Genomic DNA, 10,574 nt, shown 5'->3' on the forward strand with positions numbered 1-10,574 from the left:
CCCCACCTTATTTAAATAAATTATACTCACCCCACCTTATTTAAATAAATTAGAAAATCAATGTCAAAATAGTTTTTTTAGGTAAGACATGGACCAAGCTCACAACAAAAACAAATTGTAGGGACCTTCCGAGTTAAAAAAAAATAAGTTAGGTACCAAACATACAAATTATCTCAAACTATAGGGACAATTCGTGTAATTTACTCTGAATCATCTTAAGATTAAGTTACTAATACCATTACCAAATGGTTTGTAGATTTACTTATTCCATTGCCAAATTGTTTGTAGCACAACAGTATCATGTGTCAATAGAAAGGTACCCATCAACTAAAGATTAATGATCTAAGTCTCGGTGGAGAAAAAAAAAAGTTTATGAGTAGTGTAGCATATGTAATGTGTGTTTGTTCTAAAAAAACTACTTATACCATTGCTACAATTTATACATTTTTGTTTAAAAAAAATGACCTTTTCGCCTATAATCAATCAAGTCTCCCCAAAACGTTAGGTTGTCAGCCCAAATTAAATGTTAACAATTTTAATGAAACCCAAAATAGTTCATTTATTACTAGGAATCAAAAGTTGGATTCTGTCAACATGAAATCTAACCATATCTATGAAATATAACATCCAAGATTTTCTTTGAATTACATCCAACATTCAACATCAACACACAAAAAACATTTTCAATTTCAATCAAACTTGACAAGGTCTAGAAAGATTTTCATTTTGTCACAAGATTCTATAAAATCACCTTCTTGCTTGATCAAAGTCAAAGATACATACAAAAAGATCACAACCATTAAGAAAGAAAAGTAAAACTCCCCACCATTACTCAATTTCTTTGTTTTATCTAAGATATTATATGTCCACATTGTGGTCCAAAAAGAAAAACAAATGTGTGGTTCACTTCATGCTCTATGATATATATAAATATATATATCTATATATGTATCATTATTACATCATATTTTTTGGTCAACCCTCAACAACTAATAGATGATCTAACTCTAGATATGGTCATAGATCTTCTGCAATCAAATAACAAATTTCAACAAATTATGATGCATGCAAATATGCAAATGAAGTAAATGTGGGATTTAATACTGTGATAAATAATAATAATAAAAAATTGCAGTAAATGGTAGTAGAATCCGAAGTTCATTTACTACAGAAAAGTATTTAATTGTTTTGCATGGCTGAATGCTTCCATTTTTTTGTATCTTTCAATTTCAATTGACGCATCAACTTTAAATGCATTAATAACAGAATCTTAGCTTTTACAAATCAAATCTTTTTTTTTTTGACATTTAATTTGAGAATATCGGATAGTGTCATCATACCTGATCTCCAAATTTCATACAGCTGGGACCTTTTTCCCATCTTCAATAAAGAAAATTGCAGTTTCAGGAACCTGTAGTTTTGTTAAAAGAACTCAAATTATAGCCTTTTTTCCCATTTAGTTTTTGAAATATTTTTTTTAAAAACATTATTTATAAAAACAGAAACTATGAAGTAAGAAAAAAGAAAATGGTAGTGATGATTACATCAGGCCATGTTTGTGTGATGAAATCCACAATGTCATATGCTATGTCTCCTTGTACATCAATTTGATCTTTTTCAGTTGGCCCCTGTTTTTTTATTTATTCACAAGATTTCAATTAATTATTTAAAGATAATATTTTTGTAATATTGTTAAATTAAAATGTAAAATTGTTGTACCTTAACAACAGAAGCTCCAGTAGCAAATTTCTTTCCAAGTTTCTTTGAAGCTTCACTCAGTTTAATACCTACATTGCATTATCATTATCATAATCCTATTGTCTTAAAAAAAAACATGGGAATTTTAAAAAATAATAATAATTAATTATTATGCTTACCAAAAAGTTCAAGGCCTTTAATGGTGGTGATAGACTTTCGCTTGTTACGAGTTACCTTCTCAATTATAACTTCTTGTCTCTCCTAAACCACAAATTCATCTAACTTTTTACAAATTTGCCCTCATTTTTTTCTTTCTTTTATAACAATTATTGTATTTTAGGTAATATAGGTATTCATTACAAAATGCTTTGCAATTAAAAATATTAAACTGAAAATTTTTCATTAAAGTGATTTAGAAGGTTGAAACTTGTACGTATACTTATCAAAATTTTATATCTTTTTGGTCCCTTATCCCTATTAATAATACCTTTCCAACACTTGGGTACAAATCCAATTGAGTGAATTAACATTGTTTAATTTTTACAAATCAAATCTTTTTTTTTTTTTTTGACATTTAAAATCTGCTGTAAGCAGAAGTATTATAAATTTTCGTACCTTCTTTTTTATCTTGCCACCTGGAAGTTTCTTTACAGGTTCTTGTTTTGGTGCTGAAGAGCCTACAAGCAACTAATTAAGGATTAAAATCTAAGTATGAAGAAGCCTTAAAGTTGAGAAATTTTGTTTTAACTTTTAACATGATGAAGATATTCAGATAAAGTGTTGTCTTGATAGTTCATTTCTCCTTTCTTGGAAAGTTTATTAACTTATAAGTCACCCATCTTTTCAAAGTTTTGAAGAAATTATATCCCCAATTTAGTCATTTATCATCCCTAAATCGTGATTCCTGTCAATTTGTGTTATGAACTGAATTCTAAGAACAGATACAATAACAAAATCACAACCAACTGATTCTTATATTGATTGGTAACACTCAAATATATGACATAACAAACTAATAATGTGAAATGCCTAAAATATCCCTAATTCTACCGCACTAATAAGATGCTCTATATTTGTTGATTTCCCAAACTACCCCCTATGTAAATAATGTGACTGAAGAGGATGCATAACAATTTGCTAAACATCAATGTGTTCACTTGAGCCCTAGAGCTAATAAACAGGTTGCATTCCCATTTGAATTCCTTGTCCTATTACTTCGAAAACCGGGTTCAAGTATTTTGTGACTTTTGTGGATGATTATTTTGTGTTACTTGGTTGTATTTGATGAAAAATCGCTCTGAGGTATTCACCCATTTTTGTTAATGTGTTGCTGAGATTAAAACACAATTTAGTGTCTTTGTGAAAACTTTGCGTAGTGATAATGCAAAAGAATATACCTTTGAAATCTTTCAAACATACATGTTTTAGCAAGATATTCTCAATGAATCTTCTTGTGTTGATACACCTTTCTAAAATGGTGTTTGTTAAACGAAAAAATTGTCACCTTCTTGAAGTAGCTCGAACAATATTATTTTAGAAAACCGTTCCAAAAACATTTTGGGTTGATGCAGTCTCTATTGCCTGTTTTCTCATCAACCACATCATCCGATGCGCAGGTTCCTGACCTTGATGTTCACGTTGCCTTACGTTTGGTTCTTGAGTTTTTTTTAGAAGAGAAAGGGGAGGAAAGGAGAGGAGAGGAGAGGATTGAGAGGGATAGAGGTGTTCTTAAGTTTTTTTAAGAAAAGAAAGGAAAGGGGAGGGGAGGAGAGGAGAGGAGAGGATTGTGAGGGGGAAGGAATAAGAAGAAATGCATGCTCTCTTTCCGCTCATATTTGGGCGGATTGGAAAGGAAAAGAAATAAAGACCATTTTTACCCTTCTTCATTTTTTGTTACACGCTCAAGCCATTTTTAATCTGGGATATAAATGTCATTTGACAATAGTATCCCTCTCTTTCCTTTGCAACTGGAGAACGCAGCCACTAAAGTCTTCTTCTTCCCTTTCTTCCACCTCCCCTCCCTTTCCTCCCCCTCTTTAAAAATTAAACTCAAGAACACAGCATTAAGGTAAGGAAAGAGTCCAAGTACTTACCCTATATCCTCTTTTGTTTCTTATGGTAAACTATCTTCAACCTCACGCGTGATGATCTCTACACTTGATAAATATCTATGGGTAAATGTCATTGAAGCCCAACCAACTATCAGGTTTTGTTTTAAATGGTCCCTTATGTTTTTTCTTGCATTTAAAGGGCATAAAATTCATATTAACCTGTTTATTAAGTACCTAAGACCTGTTTTAACCGGTTACTATGCCAAATCAGATGCCACGTATATAAAATTTAAGGCGTCTTCACCGTCAATGCCAAATAACCATTCAATCTGTGATTTTTTTCTTTTCCTCTGAATCACAACTTATCTATTCAATACATTGATTTCTCCAGCTTATAAACCCCAAAATCTATTTCCATAAAAAAAAAAAAAAAAAAGGATCCATGAAAACCCAAATGTATTTCCATAAACCCCAAAATCACAACTTATCTATTCAATACATTGATTTCTACAGCTTCCTCCGATCAAGTAATTGAGATTTCGTTTGTTTTGATTTGGGAAATTTGATGGGTTTTCATAGTTCTTGAATCGCAACCATTGGCATGAATTAATGGTGAATTAATGGTGGAGCAATCAGATTCATCACACTCCGGGATAGTTGCAGGTGTGAAGCGGTGGGACCTGGTAGGGCTTGTAGGCACAGACGACGCAAACAATGGCAAATTGAATGAGGAAATCGATTGTTTTGTGAACGATTCCCAGTTGAGATTGTTGGGTTTAGGACACTTTGAAGTTGGAGATGAGAGAGGTGGAATTACAGGGGCACTGTTAGATCCGGAGAGGTGGGAGAGAAAATGGAATGGTGTTTCGAAGAAATGCAAATGGGTTACTTGATGGACTTGGGAACGATGAAAATGATGGGCGGCATTGATATGAAGGGATCGGACTCGGAAACGATGTAGACAGCGGACTCGGTTTCTGGGAAGAACACGGTGTCGTAGTGGTGGATGTGCCGCCGGTTTCGATGGAAGGTAGCGGTGGCTTCGAACCCTGTTTCAAATCAAGAATCAAAACTCGTAAAAATGATGATAAAGACGACGACTCTTCCTAGAACCCCTGAATTTCCTCAGCTCCGTCACAACCTAAATTTGGAAATTTGGAAAAATATTGGGTTTGCAGACGACATATCGTGATGTCGAACAGGTATCTGATCTATGTTCGTTGCTTCAAATTTGCAACCGATGGTTCTTATACCTCTTCCCTTCAACCTCTTCTCTTGTGTGCATCACTCCTCTTGTAAGAGTTACCGTGTTGTGCTTTAAATCATTTTTCAAATCCCATGTAGGTGAACGATGATGATGATCGGTGGTAGGCGGACGTGGTGGAGATCTGGTAGTAGGAGATGGTTGTCGGTGAAGTTTGAATTCCACAGACATATGTTGAAGAACATCTAAATCGTGAATAAATCCATATGATGTAATCAGATGAGAATGTGATATAGCACAAATATTTCTTGAATCAATGAGATGGAGAAATCAATATATTTGAATAGATAAGTTGTGATTTAGAGGAAAAGAAAAAAAAAATTACAGATAAAGGAGAACTTAGGATGGGGACGATTGAATGGTTATTTGGCATTGACGGTGAAAGCGCCTTAAATTTTATATACGTGGCATCTGACTTGGCATAGTAACCGGTTAAAACAGGTCGTAAGTCCTTAATAAACAGGTTAATATGAATTTTATGCCCTTTAAATGCAAGAAAAAAACATAAGGGACCATTTAAAACAAAACCTGACAGTTGGTTGGGCTTCAATGACATTTACCCAATATCTATTCCTAAAACAGTCGGTGAAGGTTTGAAACCATTCTGGATGGCGAGATGCTATGATTAATGAGATCAATGCTTTCGATCATAACAATACATAGGATTTGGTAGACTTACCAATGAGTAAAAAGGTTATAGGTTGCAAATGGGTATTCACTGTAAAAGTCAAATCCAAACGGATCTATAACTCATCTGAACATTTGGTTACTAAAGGATATGCTTAGACTTATGGGGTAGACTCCTCCGAGACATTTTCTCCTATAGCTAAGGTATCTTCCATCCGATTATTCATTTCATTAGTTGTTACTTACGATTGGGCCCTTCATCATGGTGATTTACATGAGGAAGTTTATATGGAGGAACCACCAGGGTTTTGTTGCTCAAGGGGAATATGGCAGAATTTGTAAATTACATAAATCACCATATGGTTTAAAGCAATCCCCTCAGGTCTGGTTTAGACGGTTTATTGTTGTGGTGACACAGTTTGGCTTACGAAGAACCTCTTATGATCATTTTGTGTTCTTTGCTTCATCGTCTTCCTGAAGCATTCTGTTAGTGGTATATGTTAATGACATTGTGATTATCAGGAGTAATGGAATTGAGATCAAGAAGCCGAAAGATTTCCTTGTATCTCGATTTCAAACAAAGGACCTAGGTCCTTTAAAATACTTTTTGGGAATCGAAGTCCCTCATACTCGAAAAGGGATCTATTTGTCTCAGCGGAAATATTGCTCGAATATTTTCAAGGATTCCAGGATGATTGAAACAAAACCTTGCGAGTCTCCAATGATTCCAAATATGAAATTGAAAGCAGACGAAAGAGATCCACTTGAGAACCCGAAAAAAATACAGAAGAAATGTAGGAAAATTATACTACCTGATGATTGTACATCCAAACATTGCCTTTTCCGGTAAGTGTTGTAAGCCAGTTTATGTCATCTCCACAAACCTCTCATTGGGATGCAATTAATCATATTTTGAAGTGCCTAAAGGGTGTTCCTGGTCATGGCATCTTATATCAAAATCATGGTCATCATGTCATCGAAGGGTTCACCGATGCCGACTACAATTGGGATCCTACAACTAGGCGGTCTAGAAGTTATTTTGTGTTTGTTGGAGGGAATCTAGTTTCATGGAAAAGTAAGAAACAGAATGTCGTTTCACGGTCAGGTCAGCACCGAATACCAGGTTATGGCTCAGACTACATGCAAGCTGATATAGGTATGAAATCTGTTGGATAAACTTGGTTTTGCTCAATCGAAACCAATGAACTTGTATTGTGATAATGATACGGCTATCCATATTGCAAACAATCCAATATTTCACGAAAGGACTAAACATATCGAAGGAGACTGTCATTTCACAACTGAAAAACTAGAAGATGGAACCATCTTTACTCACCATGTTCAAAGTCAACTAGTTGATGTCTTCACCAAAGCTTAACTTGGTTCGCGGATCTTGATATTTGTAACAAGTTGGGCATGATTAACATCTATGATCCAGCTTGAGGGGGAGTGTTAGAATGTGTGTGTGTGTGTGTATATATATATATATATATATATATATATATATATATATTAGTTTTGGCCTAGTTAGCCCATGGCCCATTAGGTTTCCTTTGTCTAGGGATCCTACCTCTATTTATAGTCTTGTATCGCTTCCTTGTAAAGCATATAATCAATAAGGTATTTTCACCTCAATCTATTCTTGTTTAGAGCTTTGTAGGTTGAAACAAGTTTTTGTATGCAATATACTTTTGGATTAGATGATTAGTACACCCACAGACTCCTTTTCTGTGAGGTGTAGGAAAATCTAAGTCATCAATAATGGGAGTTGTTAGGAAGGGTTCTGTATTTCCTAACTATCTCAACAATTCAATTAAGAGAAGTAAGAAAAAGAGATAAAAGATGAAAATAGGGTTTGGATTTTTAGGTTGTAGGCTATGGGTTTAGACAGGATGGATAGATCGAGTAGATATCATGGTTTTTGTGTTATATTTTTATGCTCATTTATGTATTATAATTATTATTCTTCTAACTTAACCCTTTATTTGTTCTATTTCCTAGTTCCAATATTTTTTTTCCTTTTTCTTCATTTACATATATATAGCATATTGGCATGCACTTCTTCTTGCCAAAGTTTTCATATTAAAGTAACCTTTTCTAAGAGTTTTCATATTAAAGCAAACCTCCCCCTTAGCTAAGGACCCTGTAGTAATTGGGTATTGTTTTTTGGTTGTTTTATTATTGATCATAAATGAATGTAACGAACCAATATATGTTCTTGATGTTCTTAATAAGTAAGAGTTCTCAAATGTCATCATGAATCAAATAGAATGGTATATATTGTTTATAGTGTAAGCATGGGAATATGTGAGGAGTACATTTTTCCATTTCACAAGTTTTATATTAAAAAGAAGATAAGTCTTTATTTCTATAAAAAAAATGAAAAAACAATCATCTGACATAAGCAAAATTTTGATGGCCAAGCCATAAATGCCATACCAACACCTGATTTTCCACCAAAACTGAATGAGAAGTTGAAAATAAACTCATAGAATATAAGTGTATAAAATCTTGGATCAACAACCCCTAGAGCAACAACTAATTATAAAGAAATAAATACTCTTGTGTTTATTTAAAATGAAACTTGTATATTTCTAGACCCCAAAAAAGAAGAAAAAATGAGCATAATAAAACAGTCTTTAGTTCCCATTTTATCTTCTTAGAAATTCAATCTGATGCACACACCTCTAGATTGAAGAAAAACTAACCTATCAGAATTACCTACATCAATATTATGCACCTTAGAAGAACTTAAGTTTACAATAGAGTCCACCCATCACTGATTAAATTTAAAATGCAGTTGCACTGATATGAAAGCATGCATAGTCTATTAGCATAACACATATGCTGTCACAAGTAGAACTGTAGAAGCATGTATGTATTCTAATGTGTAAAAAGATACTAGAACATGCTTGTATGTCTATATGTTGTCCCTAATAATTGGTCTTGACAAGCATAAAGTTTCACAAAAAAATTCCATAATTCATATCATCAATTCAGCACAAACAAGCATGTTCTTAACTACTCACTTCTGAAGTGGCAACTAACTAGTATCAGATATTGTGCACCAATTAGTAAGAGTTTGTACAAAAATCAGATTTGTTGCCAATTCAAATGCAACTTAAAAGCAACGAGTATATAAGCTAGAGTGTATATAAATTAAAACACTGAACTAAAAACGCCTATAACATCAACATACCAGAAGCCGAAGTGCCATCCGCAATCGAAGATGACTGAAGTTGATTCGAAACTTTATCTACTTCCTTCGCATTTGGGTCTGATTCAAATCACAAAATCGAGGAACATAATCAGAAAACATTCATGGGTTTTCAAACTCAATCAAAAGGATGAAAGGAAAAAACCATTACCTTGAAGAAGATCAGGGTAAATCTCGGCAGCATGTTGGATCAACCAGGGTTTGCATTTTTCAAAATCGGGTCCGAATTCACAATACTCAGCGGGTAACCCGCAAACACCACAGTATAATACCTGAACGGGTTGGGGTTTTTCCGCCATTAAAGCAAATCAGTTTTTAATCTTTTTGATGTTTCGCTATCGAAGGATTTGCCGTTTTTTTTTTATTTTGAACCGAGGGTTTTGATGAGACCGGAAGAAAAAAAGAGTATCAACGGAAACTGTGACTATTGAAAATGATTGCGGCTTGCGGATTGTAACTGCTTTGTTTTATTAATATAGCATGCGTACAAATATATTTTTTTCAAATACATTTTTTTTTAAATATAATAATAATAACGTTGTTAAATTTGATATAATAATTCATATAATAAATTGATTATTTTGAATTATATGATAATATATACATGTATTATAACTTTATAATCTCAATCGTTTTAATGACTTCCATCCGCGAGTTACACATTAATAAAATTAAATATAATATATGGTTTAATGTTATTTATAGTTGTTGTTATTGTTAATTAATTTTTTAAAATTTATTTTCTTAATATTTTAATTTCTATCATTATAATTATTTAAAACACCAAACATTGTTGTTTGATTTTAAAGGTAACAATATAATCATTTATAGAGTTATTTTTAACTATTGTTATTGTAAGTTATTTTAAGCTATTTATTTGAAAACTTTTAATGACTATAAAAATATCTTTAGAAAATATTTAGTTAAATTGATATTACAATTTAGTTTTTGCATTGATCACTACAATTTATCACTTTTAATTATTTATATAATATGCTTTGATTTTTTAAGTGGAACTGAAATTTATATTTAAATTAACATTGTAATGTTATATCTAAATTAACAATTCAAGTATTTTGTCCAAACTATTCAAAAGTTGTAACTTTAAACTGATAATGGTTTACATACAACAACATTTTAAATCTAATAAATCAAGTATAATATGTTAAAATTTAAAGACAAAACTTTATAAGTAGAAGTAAGGATATTATTTTAAAATTGAAATTTAGTTTATTTATGATTACACTTTAGGTTTGATATTTATTTAACCTTATTAACCAATTTATAATCATTATTAGAAAGATACTACAATTTATCACTTTTAAGTATTTACAAAATATTTTTTGGGTTGTTTAAGTTAAACTTAAATTTATATTTAACTTGACTCTATAATGTTATATTTAAATTAATAATTTAAGTATTTTATATAAATTGTCCAAAATTCTATCTTTAAAATGATAATGGTTTACATCCAACAATATATTAAATCTAATTAATTAGGTATAATATGTTAAAAGTTAAAAAACATAACTTTATAAGTAAAAGTAAATATATTATTTTAATATTGAAATTTAGTTTTATATGACTACACTTTAGGTTTTGATATTTATTTAATCTTATTAACCAGCTTATAATTATTATTAGAAATAAATTGAAAAGTAATGGAAGTTTCAAATAAATGTGGTGAAAGGAAAAATACATGGGAGTTTCAAATGAA

At 31.8% G+C, this 10,574-nt stretch overlaps 1 protein-coding gene across 3 annotated transcripts; it reads right to left on the bottom strand.

The window, feature by feature from the left end:
• Positions 1–828: 828 nt before the first annotated feature.
• On the bottom strand, positions 829–9,301 carry LOC111892627 (translation machinery-associated protein 22). Of its 3 annotated transcripts, none has more exons than XM_023888685.3 (8): positions 9,009–9,301; positions 8,840–8,917; positions 2,314–2,375; positions 1,878–1,959; positions 1,720–1,787; positions 1,545–1,628; positions 1,341–1,411; positions 829–1,025 (listed from the first exon to the last, which is right to left on the bottom strand). In XM_023888685.3, exons 1-7 carry the CDS (start codon positions 9,154–9,156, stop codon positions 1,355–1,357), a joined length of 579 nt encoding a protein of 192 aa, XP_023744453.1. In that variant the 5' UTR covers positions 9,157–9,301; the 3' UTR covers positions 829–1,025; positions 1,341–1,354. The 3 variants fall into 3 exon arrangements, with proteins under 3 accessions (XP_023744453.1, XP_023744452.1, XP_042751346.1); XM_023888684.3 differs by having other exon boundaries at positions 829–1,028; XM_042895412.2 differs by lacking the exon at positions 1,878–1,959 and having other exon boundaries at positions 829–1,028; positions 2,314–2,385.
• Positions 9,302–10,574: the final 1,273 nt, after the last annotated feature.

This window comes from Lactuca sativa, chromosome 5 (genome assembly GCF_002870075.4).
Source record: "Lactuca sativa cultivar Salinas chromosome 5, Lsat_Salinas_v11, whole genome shotgun sequence".
Lineage (NCBI taxonomy): Eukaryota > Viridiplantae > Streptophyta > Magnoliopsida > Asterales > Asteraceae > Lactuca > Lactuca sativa.